Source organism: Rousettus aegyptiacus, unplaced genomic scaffold (assembly GCF_014176215.1).
Source record: "Rousettus aegyptiacus isolate mRouAeg1 unplaced genomic scaffold, mRouAeg1.p scaffold_m13_p_2, whole genome shotgun sequence".
In the NCBI taxonomy this organism is placed as follows: domain Eukaryota; kingdom Metazoa; phylum Chordata; class Mammalia; order Chiroptera; family Pteropodidae; genus Rousettus; species Rousettus aegyptiacus.
In genome coordinates, this window is record NW_023416295.1 from 161,109,864 (window position 1) to 161,131,520 (window position 21,657).

General features: G+C 38.3%; 1 protein-coding gene across 1 annotated transcript in view; it reads left to right on the forward strand.

The window, feature by feature from the left end:
* The window catches only part of SLC17A8 (solute carrier family 17 member 8), a 39,394-nt gene extending 26,288 nt beyond the window's left edge, over window positions 1-13,106 (forward strand). The window contains exons 9-12 of the mRNA XM_016120349.2: window positions 974-1,106; window positions 5,708-5,818; window positions 9,855-9,982; window positions 11,361-13,106. Coding sequence (XP_015975835.1) covers window positions 974-1,106; window positions 5,708-5,818; window positions 9,855-9,982; window positions 11,361-11,705 — 717 coding nt within the window. The 3' untranslated portion in view covers window positions 11,706-13,106. The remainder of the gene's footprint in view (window positions 1-973; window positions 1,107-5,707; window positions 5,819-9,854; window positions 9,983-11,360) is intronic.
* The last annotated feature ends 8,551 nt before the right edge of the window (window positions 13,107-21,657 follow it).

The following is a 21,657-nucleotide window of genomic DNA, read 5'->3' on the forward strand; positions in this document are numbered from 1 at the left end:
CCAGCCATTGTCATTAGATTGCCTGTATTTCAGGGGAAAAGGGTGTGGAGGTAAAATGTAAGCCATTATCATAAAAGAATTAAACCTCCTTCCTCCAAGAGGAAGAACAGAAGCCTAGTAGAGGTTGATGTCTGCATAGCTCTAGGCACTCTCCGAAGTGACCATGCAAGAGCTAATGCAGTCAAGTAACGGTGGCTGTGGCTGCCATTAACGAACATTCACTTTGTGCCAAGTGTTTAACTACCACGAGCCAGGCCTTAAGATGACTAAAAGTCATTTTTGCCCTTAAGCTTCCAATTTCCCATCAACAGATGATTGGATGAAGTTATAGTTCATATATACAATGGAATTTTACTCAGCCATTAAAAAAATGAAATCCTACCATTTGCAATAACATGGATGGAGCTAGAGGCTATTATGCTGAGTGTAATAAGTGAGACAGAGAAAGATAAATACCCTATGATTTCACTTACATGTGGAATCTAAGGAACAAAAAGAACAAACTAATCAAAAAGAGACTCACAAATATAGAAGACAATCTGGTGACAGCCAGAGGGAAGAAGGTGTTGGGGGGCTGGAAGAATGACCTGAAGGGTTAAAGAAGTACAAATTAGTAGTTGATAGATGGCCACTGGGAATGGGGAGTACGGCACAGGGAATGCAGTCAGCATTAATGTAATGGCTGTGTGGAGAGCCAGAGGAGAGAGAGAGCAATTAGGGGGATTGTTTTATGAACTACATAAATATCTTAAAAAAAAAAAAAAAAGGCTTCCAATCTGGTGGAGGAGACAATTAGGTCTATCCTTAAAATCGTTCACTCATTCATTATTTATTACAAAACTCAGTCCTACCTGGTTCCTATACAGTTAGATAATAAAATTTAGTGATGTGGTTGGTGGTGGCAGTGTAGGTGGTGGGAGCAGGAAATTAGGGAAATACAGCTAAAAATAGCTCATTGTTTCTTTCCATCCAGGTGGGTCTCTTGTCAGCACTCCCACACATGGTTATGACCATCATTGTACCTATTGGAGGACAGCTGGCTGATTATTTAAGAAGCAGACAAATTTTGACCACAACTGCTGTCAGAAAGATCATGAACTGTGGAGGTACTGTGGGTTTCATAGGTGGCTTGAGTAGCTTGTATAGAAAGAGATGAAATTGAATTGCAGAGTGTACTTGGAGGTTGTGTCTAATCACTGGAAAGGGTCTTAAAGGCCCCTAAGACCATCCTCCAGCAAATACTTGAGTGTCTGTCACATCCCTGTCAAGTAGTCATCCAGCCTGTACTTGTGCAAACTGAGATATGACAACTTAGTTGATAAATCTATACTCACCTGCTCTTAAGCCAAAGCAACATGATTTCCTGTTACAAATCTTTTTATTATTTATCTTTCCCATATATCCTTCTACACACATAATCCTTTGCTTATGCAGTTTATTCCCTTGTCTTCATCTTCCCTTTCTACATATATACATTTTAGTAAGAAACATAAGAAAAACATTTTCTCCGAATGGTCTTCTTTCCTCCAAACGCATGCTTGTGCATAGGGGTGTACACACACACATACACACACACACCGTCTTCTTTCCTGCTTTATTTAGTTCCTGCCTTATATTTTGATTTTGCAAGGATGAAATGGAAGTTGGGTGATTTTTCAGAAGAGGTAGATAAAACTAATTGTGAATCCCTACGGTGTTTGACTACTTACCTTTTAAAAACTCTACACTTTCTTATCTCTTTTCTTTTGCTTTTATATTGAGCATTTCTTAACTACTTTCGGTGCCAGACATGAAGCTCAGTTCTTTACACATATTATTGTGTTCTTTCCTCATAACCACCCTGCAGAGCAAGTACTGTTATTAAATCCAAATGCAGTAAGGAAACTATGGGATAATAAGGGGACTTGCTCAAGTGGCAGATCATGTAAAGATCCTGGAAAAGGCAAGAATAGACTTTCCCCCAGAACCTCCAAAAGGAACATAGCCTGATGACACCCTGGTTTTAGCTCTGTGGGACCCATTTCGCATTTCTGACTTCCAGAACTGGGCAATAATAAATATGTGTTGTTTTTAAGCTACTAAGTCTGTGGTAATTTGTTACAGCAGCAATAGGAAACTAATACAGTAACCAAGTCCCACTCTTCTAATGATCAAATTCTGTTCCAGCTGAATAGCCCCCCACACCAGACCCTGAATATCTCTTCATCTCTGTCTGTGCTTACTCCCTTTCTCTTTACTGTGAGTCCTGCTCACCTTCAACTCGCTTCCCAGTCCTCTCCACATATCCTTCTGCATTGGCTCGTCTTTCCTCTTGTGTTTTGTTAAGGCTACATCAGCTTCCAGTGCTTGCTCCTTCCGATCCGTACACTTGGTTAGCAACTCGTCATGTACTACCTCATTACAGCTCTTGCAAGAAAGTGTTTTAGGCAGAGGGAGTAGCACATGTGATGGCCCTGGGGTAGGCATGAGTGTGGCATGTTCGAGAACAAGGAAGAAAAGTCAGAGTGGTGGGAGCTTAGTGAGCGAGACAATGTAACAGGAGGTGTGATCAGAATGCACAGCTGGGGCTGGGTCTCGGGAAGCCTCGTGGACATACGCAGAGCCTGGGTTTTGTTTGAAGTGCACTGGGAAGCAAATGGAGGGGTTAAAGCAGGGAAAGGGATATGATCGGACGTATGTTTTTAAATCTGGATAATTGAACACAGAACACAAGAGTAAAAGCAGGGAGACAAGCTAAGAGGCTGTTTCAGTTTTTCTGTCAAGAGAAGATGGTGACTTGAACCAAAGTGGTATCCATGGCGGTGGAGGGGAGCGGATGGATTTGTAAGTTCTTTGATCTTAAATTTCTTCTTATTTTAAATCGAATGTTTTTAATAACATTTACCTCAGATGGTTGTTATAAAGGTAAAATGAGACACCATATACATGCACCCAGCAGGGGGCCAACACATGTTAATGCTTTTTCTTTTTCTGTGTTGAAACATTGACAAAACAGAAGTTTTCCAAAGGAGGCATTCAATAAATATCTGCTGTTCAATCATATTTCCCATGGCCCCAAATATGCAACCTCTAAATCTGGAACTTGAAGGAAAATTCTGGTTTTAAACGTTACGTGCATAATTTTTTTCTGAAGACAGATGCCTCGAAGACACTAAACATATTTTTATAAGAATGTCTTGTTTATATTTAATTTTGCCCCAATCACTGTGGCCATTGTTTCTCCATAATTGGTAATTTTGGTGTTTGGTGGCGGTGGAGAGAACTCTCAAACATTTTTAAATGCTAGTAAAGTGCCTGTTGACAGTAACTTTTTTTTTTTCACAGAAACTAGAATGCATATATAGACTCTCCTCAGCCTCAATCCCATCTTAGAACAAACAAACAAACACACAAACGAACAAAACAAAAAAACAAGAAAACTCTTCACATGTCTTTTCATGTCATTTTATATTTTGACACAACAGAAAAAGTGAGCTTTACCTAGAAAATTAAAAAAAAAAAAGGCCATCGTCATTTCACTTTGCTTAAATGCAGAGATGCTAGACTAGAGATAAATACATGAAGACAGAGTTTTGTGCCATTGCTGATAAGCCAGATTGAATTGGATATGATGAAACACTAGTAAGATCTATGATCATCTAGAGGATTTTAGTTGGTTTTGTACTTTCTAGGAAGAAATGTAGAGGACATTTATCATCTGAGAAAGATCACACATTTCTTAGAGTCTGTCACCTCCTTTTTCTTTCATAGGTAAGGGATATTTACAGTTAGAATCATTAAAAGCAAACAGATCACCTATTCTAGTTAATTCTAAATCAGGGCACATTTCCAAGATCCTCAAGGACAATTGTCAAATTATTGTTCCTCCCTCTGTGGTATGTGTAAAGTGTGACTAAAGTCAAAAATTCTAGCCTGGCTTAATTGGTTGTCTGCGTGCCTTCAGGTTGTTTTAATATGAAATGAAAAAATTTCTCAGGCCTTTCAATCCTAGTTTTGTTTTTCTTGTTGGCTCTGAATAGGTTTACTTTCAAAGATCTCTTGATTGCTGCTGAAGTTCAAATTTTGTCTTTAGCTCCTGAAATACACAATCCTATTTCTAGCATTTTCACTTTAGACAGGAATCATTTAGGCTCTTAAATGCTTTTTCCTTCTTTGGAAATCTGTTTGGCAAAGATATTTTTCTCATAAATGAACCAATGTATTTATTATTATTCTTCACACAATGTCTTCATTCTAAGTCTTTAGGGGAATTAACTTTGTTGAGAATGTTAAGAGAAAAGAAGTATCAGCCATGTGCCTTGTTATTTAAGACAGGCCACTTCTAAAATATAGTTAGTATATAAAACACTAGCAATTTAGCCCCATGTATAATTTAAATTGTTGAAACAGAATTAATAATAAGTAGCAATGATATAAAACCCACAGTTTAAAAAACACCTCTGGGGAGAGCAAGGTCAGTTTTGACAGATATTTTTGAGGTCGAAACACAGATTCTGACGCATAAGCTGAGAAAGAGGGAGGTTTTGAGATTTCTGTGTTGGATCTTTGTTATCATTTGTTGAGCCGTTCTCCTGTGCTAGGGACGCCCAATTTCATTCGTTCGTCTGACGCCCTATAACGTTGTATTATTAGATTCATTTTTGAGGAGGAGGAATCTAAGAGGTGAAGCGATTCATCCAAGGTCACACAATTAGTGATGCTGAGGTAGAATCTGAACCTAAGTCTGTCTGACTCTAAAGTCGAGTTTCTAAACACAGGAGGATAAAAGATTAATTTGCTGAAGAAGAAAGAGGATGGTAGCGGTGATTTGCTTTGTTTAGGAGTAAAAAATAGGGGGACAGAGACTTGATTTGGGCATGTTGTCTTTGAGGTAACTATGGGACATTCGTGTGGAGATGTCTGGAATCAGCTGTCTCCAGAATGAAGCATCGTTATCTTCCATTTCCCAAGGCACTTTTATACCTGGAAATGGTATTTATGTCATCATTCTGTCTAATGTTGGCTGCATGTATGTTTGTATTTTGTTTTGTTTTTGTGAGAAAGAACATCTTTCTAATTTCCTCGTCCTTTTTTGTTGTATTGGAGTCACTTATTCTGAATGAAAGGAACAGAAAGGACATTTGTCCTGCTGTATTTTCTGTGTAAATATCTCATGGCTTTTATAAAAAGGCCTGAGAGCTTGGTGAATTTCTGAAAAGGAAGAATTTTTCTTTATGTTTTACAAGCAGTAAGGAGCTGCTTTTTGCTTCAGATATTCATTTATCGCTTTCAGGTCACTTTTGGCAATAAATATTAAGAGTGTCATCATTTTATTTTTCTGTGAGAAGCCATAACTTATGTAAACTAAGAGCACTTGCTGACAGTATATAGGAGAGTTTTAATATTTAGAAACGACAGAGCAAACACCCATGAAGCAACTGATAGCAAACATCCTTCACCCCAGGAACATTGCTGGAACCTATTGGGACCATTCTGTGTTCAAGGTACACCAGGGGAGTGTCAGAAGACTCACAGAACACCTGGGTAACAGTAGCAGAGTCATGTAGTCAAGAAACACCTGGAATGCCTTATAAGCACCGTTCCAGAATGTGTGTACTAAAAAACTTAGGTCCATGGAAATATTAATCGATTCTTATTTGAAAAATTCATGACCTTGGGGTGACTGACATGAAAATGACATTTCTCCCCCCTGCTGTTTTGTTTGCAGGTTTTGGCATGGAGGCAACCTTACTCCTGGTGGTTGGCTTTTCCCATACCAAGGGGGTGGCTATCTCCTTTCTAATCCTTGCCGTAGGATTTAGTGGCTTTGCTATTTCAGGTAAAATGTCCTTTGGGTTCCCAAATCTTTTCTATAGATCCAGCAAGTCTTACGAGGCAGGAAGGAAAAGGATATTGCATCCCCTTCCTGTAGTATCCAGGTCATTCCCACGGAGCAGTGCCACTGACTAGAGAATGTCACTTAGGGGGTATGGCTTTGTAAGATCACTGGGTTCCTCAACCCAGTCAAGCTGGACTTGCCCCTTATTTCTCCACCTCGGAAATAGACACTAAGTGTGGGTGACCCCTCTGAGGCACAGGCAGAGGCCCAAGCATGCGTCTGGGGTGAAGGGGCACTTTCACACTGCGGCACCAGATCACCCTACCTAACCGAGTCTTTTGCGACCTTTTCAATCTTCACCTACGAGAGAACAGCTAATATCAGGTCCTTTGACATATAGTCGTGGCATCAGAAGCTTTCTAGAGTGGAAAGCTTCTTTAGACTTTGTCTCTTCCATGGCCCTCATTTTCCAAACAAGGAAATGCAGGTCCAGAGAAGGGAAGTGACGTTCTGCACAAGCTAGAACAGGAAGTAAGAGTAATAATGGGGATGGCGAGAGCTAATGTTGATCAAGCACAGACTCTATGTCCTGTGGCTGTATGAACCCCTGTAATCCTCACAGCTCCTCTAGGTACTATCAGTATCTCCATATTAGAGGAGCAGAAAGAACCCCACTATGTGTGAGAGGCCAGAGCGCTATCATGTCTTATAGTCTTCAAAAGCTCCCTTGCAAAACTGGGTGAAAAAGTGGAACCCAGTTGTTTTTCTACCTTCAAAACACACTGTAATACGAAAATTATCACTTAAAGAACACTTTACATACATTACATCTATCTTACGACATTGTGAAGTAAGTAGTAATATCACTATTTTACTGACGAGGTACATAAAACTTATAAAAATTGGATACTTTCCTATGGTCACACAATTGGTGGCAGAGGAAGAACTAAAGGGCCATTCTGCCTGGCTCTAACCCTGAGCTCTCTTCACCATTCCAGGCTGCCTAAAAGATCAAACAGAGTGGTCCCATCTCAGAATAGAAATCTCTGGCTTAAGCTACCATAAAATAGGGGCTTGATCTTATCAGTAGACCTGATGAATAGGAAAAAATGGGGAGGGGGGAATGTCGACTGTAAAAGTAGCTTGCAGCTAAGGACTTGGGTTTGGAGGTACCTAGACCTGGGTTTGAGATCTCTCTTTGCTACCTACTATTTATACAAAACAATTACTACATTATTTAAATCCTCAAGCCTCAATATCTTCTACTAGAGACTAGAGAGATACAATGGCAGCCTCATAGCACTGTTGGGAATCTCGATGAATTAAGATAATGCATGCATTCACTCACACTTCCCATGAGCCAGGCATTGTTCTTGGCGTGGGGGATATGGTAATGAAAAAAAAATCAAAGATTCTGTCCTCCTAAAGTTTACATTCTAGTGGAAACAAAGCATTGGAAGCTCTTAGCCCAGTACCTGATGCATAGCAAAATTGATAAGTATTCACTATTATTGTTCAATTACTATTTACTCTGGCCCAGTGCTTCTCATACTTCAGCGTACATACAAATCATCCTAGGATTCTGCAAAATACAGATTCAGATTCAGCAGGTCCAGAGTGGGGCCTGACTTTCCGTATTGCTAACAAGCTCCCCAACGATGCTGCTGCGGCTGTCCAGTGGTCCACACTTTGAGTAGTGAGGAGAGAACAATCACAACTTATTTCCAGTAGGATGCTAAGGATTACCTTTCTTTGATAGCTCTGTTAGGCAAAAGAGATTCATATCTTGTCCCCAAAGATCCTGAAATATTCAGGTTCATATTTCCCTGAGATTGCCAATTAAGACAATCAGGAGGAAAGAAATCCAATACCCCAAATCACAATGGCAGCCATTATTTTTATTAGCACTTACTCCAAGCTAACTATTCTTCAGACATGATCTAATTTAATCCCTGTAGTAAACTGTGAGAAGGGTATTGCTATATATATTTTACCATTAAGGACCCTGAGGCTTGGAAAGGTGACTTAATTTGCTCTGGTAAGTTAAGTGGTTGGGACTGGAATTCAAGTTTGTCCGACCCAACAGTGATACTATTGATTTCGGGACAATAATAACTCAGATCTAATATCTGCCAACTTTATAAATAGTTAGTAGGGGGGCCAGAGAAGATGGTCACAATTTAGGAACTGATAGTCGACAAGAAAGCTGACAATGGTGAAATTAGAAAGTAACAACAGTTAGGTGATGCCTATTTTGAGAATGTCCTATGAAGAGAACACAGACTCTCCCAGCTGTTACGCAATTCTTTTTTTGTTGTTGTTTTTGTATCTGCTGCAAAAAATAATTCATCAATATCTCAGTTTCTCATAGATTTTCCCCCCTGAACACTAGAATTGTGCAGCTAGAAACCTAAGTGGCTTTTCTTACATTATCTTTAGCTGAATGCAGATGCCTGAGCTTTGTATCAGAATATAGTACTCAACAATCATATTAATCGCTTCTTATCTCTGGGTTCTTTTCTAATAAAGTGTTTATTGCATTTGAATCAACAGTAAGATTAATTAATTTTGCAGCTGTTTCATATTCTGATTATCTGCCACTTTGACAGCATGTTTATTATAAAAGAGGGGTTTTTTTTTTTTTAAATTCTCCCTGAATGGAAGTAGGAAAAAACAACCAGCCAATGTGCCAAATTGGAAAAAAAAATTTTTTTCATCCTATTTTCATGTTCTTTTCACAGAATGGAGCATTAAAGAGCAAGACAAAGGAAAACAAAAATATGAATAAATAAAAGTTACAACCCTCTGCTGTAATTTCGTAGCTCAAATTTGTAATTAACTAATCAATTACTTACCAAGTGCCTACTGTGTACCAGACACTGACAGTTCAGGGGAGATAGTGGTAAATAAGACAGACGGATAACCTAGAAAAGAACATACTGGTTTTCACCCCTGTATATCATGTAATGGACATACATCATTTAACTTAATTCTTACAACAATTTTATAAGAATGATTATTCCAGTTTATAGATAAAGAACAGGAGGTTCAGAAAGTTCAAATCCTTTGTCCAGATTTGCATCTCAATTAAGCTGCCAGAGGCAGGTCCGCCTGACTCTAAAATCACCCCTGGGCAATATTGACTTGAACAGGTGGTTCTCAGAGCTTCCCCCTTCATTCCACTCATTCTTTTTTCCAGATAAACAGGTGAATAGTGAGGTGTTGCTGACTTATTATTTTACCACTCCCAGCAGCATTATCTTTTGGTAAAAGACTTCTGAGAGAGAAGATGCTTGCTTAGAGCAGCAGCAGAAGCAGCAGGAGTAGGTAGTACTGGTAATAGTGGTAGCTAGTGGTAGTCGTGGTAGTTAGTAGTTAGTAGAGTCTAGCTATTTGCCAAGAACTCTTGCTTATGTACTTCCCCTGGTTCTCATATTATAGCATCTTTATGGCTTAGGTAATATTATCCCCATATTAGAGATGAGGAAACAAAGGCCTAACAATGACTTAAGTGGTGGAAATAAGATTCAAATCTAGATTTACAAATTCTAAATCAGGTATGTGTGTGAAAGTATTTTGTAAATTACAGAGGATTCTGCCAATGTTAGTGCAAATGTTTATTATCAAAAAAGCACCCTGTCCCCTATGCCACGTGGCCACTAAGGCACACTTAACCTGTGGTCGCCTTTTAGGGGTAAGTCGAGGGCTGGGAGGGATAATATAATGAGACAGGGTTTGGTCCTAATCACACTAAATGTGATTGTGCGATTATTTATTCTGAATAAATGTGATCCAGACTTTTAGCTTTTCAGTATTGCCCCAAGTTCTGAACCCCACAGAAAATCCAGAGTAGACACTGCTAATCAATCACAGCCTGGCAATCCTCAACCCGGCCCTCTCGGTAGAGGTATCCATTAGTCATGTGCTAGAAGAAGCTACATAGATTGATGAGCATTGGGGGGAAGCTAAGTATTTTCCAAACTGTATTTGGAATTCTGTTCTTGACTCTGATTTTGAGGTTTTGGCTTCACTGCAGGTTTTAATGTCAATCACCTGGATATTGCTCCCCGCTATGCGAGCATTCTCATGGGCATCTCAAATGGAGTGGGGACCCTCTCTGGAATGGTCTGTCCCCTCATTGTCGGTGCAATGACCAAGCACAAGGTAATGGTCTCCTCTGGGGCTGTGGGTTACAGCATCAAAGGACTGAAATACTCTATAAACTTGAAATCTCAAGGCCCTGCCCCAGCCTGTATATAGGTACGTCCTTGACCTTGGCTAAATCATTTGAGCTTCTTCTATTTCTCTTTTCTATTTCTTCTTCTTCTTCTTTTTTTAAATTAACATTTATTGATAGCAACAGGGCTGATTAATTTGGGTTTCATACTTCCTCAACCAAGAAATAAAATGTGTGTATAGTGGGGGCAAACAATTTATCACCATTTCGAGACACAGTAAGAAACTGAGGCAATCAACTCAGGAGAAATAAAAAAGTACTCAAAATCATTTTATAATTCTAAGTAATTAAGCTTTATAACCCATTTCAATCTATTGGTTAGATGTTCCGGCATAAAAATATTAGTGCTGTTACACTTCCGTATTATGAAGAAATAAACAAGTCATCAGTGACCCTCCATAAGAACCTACCAGGGTGTGGCACTTAGTTGTTATTGAACCTTTATGCATTTAGATGAGGGTGGGTGGAAGAAGAGGATCCCAACTCCATCCAGCATTCAACCACAGGATGCTTGATCTCTGGTTTCTTCATCTCTGTGATTGATAAAGTTTCAGGACGCTGCTTTCTGCAAATACAAATTTTTTGATATTTTGGTGTTTTTAACTAACTATTGTTTTTTAAATTGGATTGCCTATTACAAATATGACTTCCTGGAGAAGAAAATGTGGGACAACTTTTCATGTTTTTTGATAGAAAAGAAAGATGGGATTTGGGGGTTTTTATAGGCAGACGATCGATGTTTTCCCCTCTCCGTTCATGAGATGATAGGATTGGTAACATGACTATTAAATCTCAGATACTATCTTCCCTTAACCTTAAACACACGTGCCATTATTTTGTGATACTATATTTTACACAGAAAACGTGATTGTAAATAAGCTACTGACAGTCAAGATTGAGCATTTTCATGGCTCGAATTGTTATGTATCCAACAGCAAGCAAGAAGGGGACCACTAATATTTAAAATGATGAGTTCCTAAAGCAAGTTTAATTTAACCCAATAGGTGAGTGGAAACCCCGTTAGTGTATTTAGAAGAGCTATGAAATGGTGCTGTATGTGTTTTACGTGATGTTTATTTTGTAAAATATCTCTCTAAATTAAAAAATGCATATTCATCGTAGTCTTAACTTTCATTTTTTAAACATTCAAATTCTGTTTGGATTCCCAGCACTCTTCTGACACGTGTTCCCAAGAAGCAGAGTGCTGCCTTCGGGGTGAACCTGGTGCTTTTTTGTGTGCCAGAACATGCTGTTGATCTCTGGTTTTGGTTAAAATATTAACTGGTACTGTGTTTCCTCCTGTAGACCCGTGAGGAATGGCAGAATGTGTTCCTCATAGCTGCCCTGGTCCACTACAGTGGTGTCATCTTCTATGGGGTCTTTGCTTCTGGGGAGAAACAGGAGTGGGCTGACCCCGAGAATCTCTCCGAGGAGAAGTGTGGCATCATTGACCAAGATGAATTAGCTGAGGAAACAGAACTCAACCACGAGAGTTTTGCAAGTCCCCAAAAGAAGATGTCATATGGAGCCACCACCCAGAATTGTGAAGTCCGGAAGAAGGAATGGAGAGGACAGAGAGGAGTGACCCTCGATGAGGAAGAGCTGACATCCTACCAGAATGAAGAGGGAGACTTCCCAGATACATCTTAACGTCTTAGGGGCACTTCTGTCTTCTTGCCACCTTTGAATCAGAAAGTACCCATACCTATTGCCTTCCCCATAGCCCAGCTTGCCAGGGGGTCATATATGGAGACACTGAGGGTGGGAGAGGGGGAGAAGAGATTTCATCAGCAATAGAGAAGAGAGAAATATTGTCTTGCAATGACACGTCTGGGTATGAGACTTGTCTTAAGTTGACATTATATATATATATATATAATTTTTTTTGATTAGCAGTTGATTCTTCTCTCAAAGAACTAAACTTATTCAGAAAGGAATGACTAGAAAAATAAGAGAGAAAATACCATGGTTTTCAAAGAAAGTGGGAGAACATGGGGCTATTTGGCCTGGAGGAGAGAAGACAACGGCTGCCATTACATCTCTGAGAATAGCCACGCAGAGGAAGGTTTCCTACTCCTAATAAAGGCTACTGCTTGCAGAAGCCCCATGTTGCACCAGGCGCTTTATAAACACGCTCATTTAATCTCCACGCCCATATGATATACATTCCTTATCTCCATTTTACAACTAAGGAAAGTAAAGCAAGAAGAGATGGATTCACCCGAAGTCATTCTCTTGGGGCCAGTGAGGAGATGGGTGGGATCCAAATGAGGGAGTAGTTTTGGTGAAGACAGTGTCACCTCAGGATAGGGAAGACAGTTTTAATAGTGAAAACTGAAAACAGAGTGGGTTATCTTTAGATAATTCCCTCTTTTGGCAGGCATGGAGAAATGGGAAACATTTGGGTTGATGTGGCAGAGAGCATTCAAACATTGTATGAAGGGCTGGATTCAAAGACCACTAGGTTCCTATATGATCTGAAGAGTCAAATGATTCTGTGAATTCCCAGTTTTTAAATCATAAGGGTCACAGACTGCATGAGACATTCAGAGGTTAAAAAAAGAAAAAGCTAAGCAGGATAGCAAATTTTCAGATATCTGAATAATCAGAATGGCTAAGAAGCAGACAAAGGTTTGGCTATTAAATTTCAGTTCTTCAGAATATCAAGAATGTTGTTAAATAATGTCCCACATTACTTAAAAATCTTGAAGACATTTGATAATTTAAGAAGTTGGTTTATGCATTTTATTAGGCAAAATTCTTCTGAGTCTTCTGTTTAAAAAAAAAATAAAGTCTTTAGCTGTTTCAGCTGGTGATATTAGGAAGCTTGATTAAGTCATACAAAATTGTGGTTGAAGTATTCCTAATGACTGTGTTTGGAATGATATATAGGGAAATCACAATAATATAGCAGTAGTTCTACAGAAAAATACTAGAGTGAAATGTCTGGGACAATTAGACTCATACTGTTGAAAAATTTGATTGCATAAGGCAATAACATGGATACACTTAATATATATTTTAAAATTTAATAATTAAAAGTTTAATGTTGGCATGTAAGGAGTTGTTTGAAAATGAAATTATTTTCCTGTTTATTATTTCTGAAAATTTTATTTTTACTTTCAGGAGAATAATATAATATTGTGGGGGAAAAATTATAGATTTACTTGTAGTTTATTATTGTAAAGTGTTTTTTCCTAATTTCTCCCATAAATATATATATATTTATAAATATATATATATACTTCTGATCCCTAATTGTACCAGCAGAGTTGTAGTGTATTTTATAAAAAGAAAAATTATCAGGAGAAAAAAAAGAATTGCCTGATTCTCCATTAAATAATATTTTTATGTCATTGGTATATAGTTTATGTTATCATATATCTTTGAATCTCTTTAATGAGTGAATTTATTTAAGTCCCTTAGAACAGTTTCTGGCATGTAGAAAGTGGTCAGTAAACATTAGTTACCATCATCATTATCATCTTTTAGCCTTTTGGGACCTTTTCAGTTGAAAAGAAAGCATGCTATGTTATTTTCTTCTAATAGTCACAGAATTTATTGTGAAAGTCGTGCTGTTTACTAAGTAAAAAAATGAGAAATTTATCATAGCCAGTGTTTTATTTTTCCTTCTGTTAATAAAGTCAAATAACTATTAAAAAATATCCTTATGATAATCCCTCAGGTAATATTCTAGATTGTGACGTTGAGTTTTATTTACTCCAACATTTAAAGTCAGTGTGATATGCAGAAATTCCACATTTTGGTAAATCAAAGCATTTAGAGTACCTGTAACTTGCCCTTATAGTATTAAAAACAAACAAACAAACAACAAACAAACAAACAAAAACGGAGTCTTAGATGATGGTGTTAAAAACTAAAAAGCACATTATTTTGTTTTGATGGGTATTGAACAGATAATTACAGTTGAACACCAGGCATAGGCACTTTGCAAGTCATTGTATACTTTTTGCAAATATCCATTTGTAGATCAACCCTTGGAGGCAAACCATGGATTCTAGTAAAGTGAGAGAGGCCTGAGGGTGCTGGATTCTTGAGACAAGAAAGGCTTGACCACAAAGAAATCAATTCAGTAGAGCAGAATAGATTCTGGCCTGATTCAAATGTGAGTTAATAACCACATGGACCAATTTGAAGGGCCAGGAAAGCTGAACTTTTCTTTAGATTTCATGTATTACTTTGTTCCAGATCTTATGCTAAGCCCTTTCCATATGTGATCTCATTTAATTCTCATGGCAACCCAATGAGAAAGGTTCAGCTATGTATTCCCAAGTATTTCTGAAATAAATAAATGGTGTTTCAGAGCAGAACTAAAACTCAAGATTCTCATGGCCATTTTAAATTTTAATTCTTTTTTTTTAAATTAAGTTTATTGGGGTAACATTTGCTAATACAATTATATAATTTTCAGGTGTATATTATAATTTGACATCTGTATATTCTATTGTGTGTTTACTACACAAAATCCAGTTTCCTTCAGCCACCATATATTTGATCTCTTTTACCCACTTCACCGTCCCCCTACCCCTCTATATTTGACCCCCTTTATCCCATCTACCTCTCCCCTCCTCCTCCACCCCCTACCCTCTGGTAACCACTAGTTTATAATCCATGTCCATGAGTCTCTATTTGTCCTGTTCATTTGTTGCTTCTGGGTTTATATCTCACATATAAGTGATATCACGTAATTTTCAACCTTTTCTGTCTGGCTTATTTCACTTAACATGATTATCTAGAGGTCCACCCAAGTTGTCACAAATGGCAGTATTTCATCTCTTCTTATGGCTGAGTAATATTCCATTATGTATATGTACCACAGCTTTTTTAGCCAATCATCTATTGTAGGACACTTTGGTTGCTTCCATGTCCTGGCCACTATGAATAATGCTGCTATGAACATAGGTGTGCAAATACCTTTTTGGATATGGGTTTTCAGGTCTTTGGGGCAAATGCCCAATAGAGGGATTGCTGGATCATATGGTAGATCAATTCTTAGTTTTTTAAGGAACCTCCATACTGTTTTCCATAATGGCTGTTCCAGTTTGCAGTCCCACCAGCAGTGTATGAGGTTTCTTTTTTCTCCGCATCTTCTCCAGCATTTGTTATTACTTGTCCTGTTGATTATAGCTATTCTAACAGGTGTGAGATAATATCTCATTGTGGTTTTGATTTGCATTTTTGTAATAGTGATGTTGAGCATCTTTTCAAATATTTCTTAGTTAAATCTTAATCTTAATTCTTAATTCTTAATATGTTCACTGTTTCTTCTGGCTGCAATAATTCCAGACAAATGTATTTCTTAAAATTAGGAGAATGTCCTAGTCTTTTCAATAAAGTGTGAATGAACTGATGGAATGAGCCATAGCAGTTTGGTACAGAACCAAGTATAGGGACAGGTGAAAAACCAAATGAACCTCTCTTCATCAACTGCCGGACTTGAATGAGACATAAGAACCAAAGACCTCTATATTTTTCCTTTTTCCCTGGCTACACAGACTAAGTAAGATAGGAAGGCTGAATCCAATGTTTCTTGGGTGTGTGTATGTTGGTGAGTATGCGTGGGGGGGTTGCCAGAGGACTGAAATTCTCCCAGGCACAACAGATTGGGAGGTACGAACACTGTCTGGATGCTCAGCACATGTCCTGCACAGAATAGGTGCTCAATGGGTATGTTCTTTAAAATATATTATTGTGTTTAAGGAAGATGATGCTGGAGATGACATTTAGGTTAGCTGCTTAAATATGGAGATTAAATGTAGTTAGTTATATCTGCTTTCTACAATTATAATAAAGGAATAAAAGAATACATAAACTTTCCAGGACAAAGAGGAAGGAGGATACATCAGTCTTCACTGACTTCAGCAGAACCGAGTAAGAAAAGAAGAAAGCTGTTTTGTGTTACTGCAACCCAGGGAAGCTACAGAATTGAAGGCATCATCACCAGGTACCAGTGGAGGACAGAGGTTAGAGAACGGGAGCTGAAAACACAAGGAATGGTTGAAAGTTAGAGTTGCCAGATTAGCAACCCTGCTGAAGATGCATCTAAGGATCAGTTATAACCCCAGGGTCTCTCCCCACCCTGCTCAACTAAGAAAGTGTCCCTCCCCATACCTAGTAGAAAATAGAAGGTTTATTTTCTGGACAAGGGGGTCTCTGGATTCAAGAATACCTGTCAATGATGAATATGACTTCCAAAATTTTGAGATTGTAGTCTATTTTGATCACTGATGTATCTCAAGTACCTAGATCAGTGCCTGGAATTTAATAGTCACTTGGTAAATATTTGTCAAATGAATAAATGAACCTTACTAAACACAGGGAAATGAAAAGTTTGCATACAGAACACTGGAAACTTCCAGCTGCCTTCATGGCTGAGCTTCCAAAGTGCTGGCAGTTGGGCTCTTATTCCTTGGGCTGAGGATTGGAGGATTCGTGGGGTGAGGGGTAGGGACTCACTAAGAGTAAGGCTTATAGCCATTGACATTCGGGGGTTTCCTCATCAAAATAAATGGATTTCTGCCAGATTGTTCCCTCTGGAGGCCTTCCACCAAGCCCTGCCCATGGGAATAGAAATTTCATTATTCATTCATTCTACAATTATTTAACACCTTAAATGAGCACCTCAGTGATTGAACACCTATAATGGGTCAGGCACTAGGGATAGAAAATACGTGAATAAAATAAGTCTCTGCTCTTACGGAGCTTACATTCTAGAGCCCAGACACAAAAAATGAGCAAGTCGAGGAGTAAATCCAGTACATAGAATGTCAGAGAGTGATGAGTGCTAAGAATAAACGTAAAACAGGGTAAAGGGGATAGGGTATGTGGGGACTGGTGTGCTGTGTTAAGTATTTAGTGATAAAGGCAACTTTGAGTAGAGAACGGAAGGCAGCGACGGAACAAATCAAGAGCATATTTGGGCAAAGAGTGTCAGGAACAGAATAAAGCAACTACAAAGGTCCCGAAGTGGGAACACACTTGGCACATTTAAAGAATGCCAAATCCCTTAAAGTGGTCAGGTTCTGCACATATTTTGAAGGACGATGGAACATTTACTGAGAGACAGAAGATTGGGGAGGATCAGGATTTGTGGGGGGAAGAACTCAGGAATTTGAGATATGTTTGATTTTGGTTTTACTTGCCTGTGGATATCTAAGTGGCAATAATATCAGGTAGGCAGTAGAAATACAGTCTGGGACTCAGGGGAAAGGTCAGATTTGAAGTTGTAGATTTGTGAGTCATCATCACATCATATAGATGGTAGTTGAAACCATGAGACCAGATGAGATTGTCAAGATTGAACATGACTGAGCCCTAAGGGCACTCCAACATAGACAGATCAGGAAGATAAGAAGAAATCAATAGAAGACATGGAAAAGTGATGGGGAGAGGTGAGGGAAGGTTAAATAAAGGAGGGATCCAGAGAGAATGGTGACCTGTGGCCAAGTGGAAAAAAAGGCTTGGTGGAGGGGTTAGAGTTAGGGTTAAGTTTAGGGCATGATATGATTCAATAAGGGGTTAATTGTCTTGCTTTTATATATGAGTAGATAGCCAAGGATTGCCTAGAGTTCAGGAGATTTCCCCCATGAAAGACAAAGAGCATTACAGACAGGAAGGAAGGTACCTGAAAGAAACCAGAGGACACAGAGTAGAATAAACTTTAAGAGAGAAGGAAAGATGTTTCATGTGTGATATAAAAAATAGAATTCTATTTTTAAAAATGGAAGAAATATCCAGAGAAGCAAATTGGGCTAGACAGAAATTTGAGTCTGGGGAGTCAATGAGGAGCTATTACAATAACTTAGAAATGAGGGCCACAGTCAGGATTCAAGCAATGGAAATGGGGAAGAGAGGGTAGTTATAGAAAACTCATAAAAGTCTTTTTTTTTCTAAAAATTAAATACACTTCTTATAGAAATTTTGAAATATAGAAAATATATATTAAAAGGAATAAAATTATCCTAATATTACAGCAGATTTAATTACTCTTCACATTCAGGTACATGTACCTCCAGTCTTTTCTCTACACATATATATTCTTGAACAATTTGGGATCGTACTGTAATATATAGTTTTATAACCTGCTCTTTGCACATAACCTTATATAATAAATTCTCACGCCTTTAAATATTCTTTAAGAACATGATTTTAAAATTATCACTGAGATATAATTTACATACAGAAAAAAGCACAAATCTTAGGTTTACAGATCAATTGATTTTTACTTATGTATACGTACGCCTGTGTACCACTCCCTCCTGTACCTACTATTTTGATTTCTAATCTCGTGAGTCAATTTTGCCTACTTTTGAGCCTCACATAAATGGGATCATACAGAATTGACTCTTGAATTCTACTCCTTTCCCTCGTATATTTTAAAAAATTGATCTATGTTATTGTGTTTAGTGGTAATTCCTTTTTTTTTATTGTTGTCTAATATTACATTGTATGGCCATATCAAAATTTGTTCATCCATTCTATTTATGACCACTTTGACTTGGGGGGAGAGGGTATTATAAAGCTGCTATGAGCATTCTTGGTTTTTTTGTGGACAGATGTTTTTATTTCTCTTGAAGTGGAATTGCCGGATCATACGGTAGGTTTATATGTGTAACTTTGTGGGAAGCTGTTGAACACTTTCTATATAACGCTTGTGCCATTTTACTTTTCTACCATCAATGAATATGAGTGCTCAGTGTTCCATATCATTGCCAATGAGAACATGCTTCTTTAAATGGATGAACGGTATTATTTCATATTATGTGTCTAGACCAGTGAGATGTTTCAGGCAGTTTCTAAATTTTCACTATTATGAAAATTGATTATGAACATTGATTTTATTTCTGAGAGAAAATTTTATTTTCAAGAGGAAATTAACATGGCTTTCCATTTCTATAGTATTTATTGTTCAATAAGTAACTGGTTAGTTATATTTATTAGCAAAAATAACAGAACAGGTAATGCAGAAACACAGCTGTTTTAAAAGTAATTTCAAGGTGGCTTTGAAATGCAATTCTTCAAATAGTTACATTTAAAGTGGATAGATGACTAAAATTTCACGGCTTAAAGTACAGTTGACCCTTGAATAACAGAGGGTTAGGGATGCCGACCATCTATTCGGTGGAAAATCCAAGTATAATTTTTGACTCCCCCAAAACTTAACTGCACTTGGCCCTTTGCATTCTCGGATTCAACCAACCACACACATAAACAGTATTTTTCATCTGGGGAAGGGAATCGGCTGTCAGGAATGTGAAAATACTGTTTTAAATCCTCAGTGGGTTGAATCTGCAGATGTGAAGCACATGGATAGGAAGAGCTGATTTTATTTATTGAAAAAAATTCCCGTGTAAGTAAACCTGTGCAGTTCAAAGTCGTGTTGTTCAAGGATCAACTGTGCTTCAAACACAGAACTAGCACAAGGTACTAGGTTGTCTCTCTTCTCTCTCCACTCCCCTCTTGTCCCTATATCTCTCTTCTATCAAATGACAAAACTAAAACAATTTAGTAATGAAGTCAGTGTCCTTTAGTCAAGGGAAAACAATCATGAATTGGGGGAGTACAACGTTTCACTGGCAGTGGCCCACTCTTCCTGAGGGATTTTAGGCAAGAATCAGTTTATGGAATATTAGAAGAGGACAGGTGGAAACAGGGCATGGTAGTGTGGTAGGTGGGGGAATTCCTTATAATAGAGTCTCCAACCCCAGAGCTGCAGACCGGTACCAATCTGGGGCCTGTTAGGAACTAGGCCGCACAGCAGGAGGCAAGAGGCAGCCAAGTGAGCGAACCTTCACTTTGCAGCCGCTCCCCAGCGCTAGCATCACTGCCTCAGCTCCACCTCAGATCATCAGGCATTAGATTCTCATAGGAGCACTGGTCCCTGTTACCAGAAAGGTTGGGCACCACTGTTTTATAAGGTAAGCAGGCCCTGTTTTCTAAGATAAGTTAAGCTAGCTAGCTAAAGTTGAGCCATTAGATTGTGATTGGGTATATCTGGTTTCCTTGACAGGTGTTTCCAGTAAGTGCAGGCTGACCTAGGTTTAGATTTGTGATGTGGGCCAGGCCACTGAGGCAGCCTTCATTTTTGGGGTTCTGACATACAGGTTAACTTTATCACTCCACATTACATATCTACTTCTAAGGTCTGGATTCTGAAATAAAGTTCAAGTTAAGTCAAATCACTAAGACATACTGTTAACTTGAGAGACATTGGACTTTTCTGGCCATTTGTCTGGTAGCATTTCTAGAATCATGGTGAACTCGCCTGAGAGTTGCTGCCAGGTGGATCCACTTGTTTTTCCTTCTCGACTTTCTCCGGTGGGGTGGATAGAACCACGTTTCAGCTAGCACTTGGGGCAAAGCAGAACTAACCTCTCTGAGCTAAACTAGGCCAGGAGGCTGAGATTTTTTTTTTTTTTTTTGGTCAAGTTCTAACTATGCCACACATTTCATGTGAAGAGAGTAACACAAAGAATGAGAAACAATTATAGTCATATCCTAAAGCTGGTTGAAGCCACTTTTTTCTGGGTAGTTTCGGTGTGGGAGTGGCTGCCTGGGCACCTTGAGGCAAGACCATCAAATTTCTCAATTTGAAGTCCTTGGAACACTCCAGGAAATATGAACTAAACGGTAAGTGTATGTGGTGACTTTTACCTGGAGAGAGAGTCTATCTCCGCTTTTTTTATTGCTTTTGCTTTTGTCATATTCTCTAAGTTGTCAATGATCCTAAAGAGGCTAAGATGTGCCCAGAATGAGCTACAGGTGTGTGCTAAATTGAAGGAAACTTTTTAATTATGTGACAGCTTTGTAGTCATTGCTTGAGATGCCTTTCGTGGAAGGCTGATTCTCTGGCTCGGGCATCTGGCCTTCTCATCACCCCTTTTTTCCTCACCTAATTTCTTTTGTTTTTCTCTACCATATTTCCCTCATCTCCTTCCTTCGTTTGGATTTTTTTTTCTCTTTTTTCTTGTCCTTTTCCATGTCACCTTTCTTCTTCATCTACTATAGTAGATATCTTCTTTATAGACTGACTGAGGGCCCCTGGCTTGGAGTGGTGGGGTGGTCGGGTAGGTGAGAACTTCTCCAATCTATCTCTCTGCCATATTTTCCCATAATTTTTAGTAGTGACTGCAAGATAATTAGAATGAAATAAATTCATTTAGGAAGTACCTTTGTAGTTTCCTTTCAAGGCATATAATATCTAACCGTAATATATAATAAAGCATGATGATGAACACTCCAGGAAGATAACATTAACATCCTTGAGAAATTAATGGAAAATACTATGGAGTACTGTGAATAAATAACCATCACTTACAGAACCATTTAAAAATAATGCTATTTATAGAACCAAATGTATCCCATTTCTCTGCAGATCAAATAATTATGCACAGCAAGAGAAAGCATCTTGGCTTTTACTAATTACAGAATTTTTTCACAAAATAGCTTTTTATAATTTAAGAGTGCTGGGTGTTTTCAAGTTGTTTCCAAGACTGTATTCAAAGATCGTTTTTAAGAATGATGTAATGCTTCCTTGATTATTTCAGCATAACATGGAATCGAAACTCCACAGTTTAGAGTT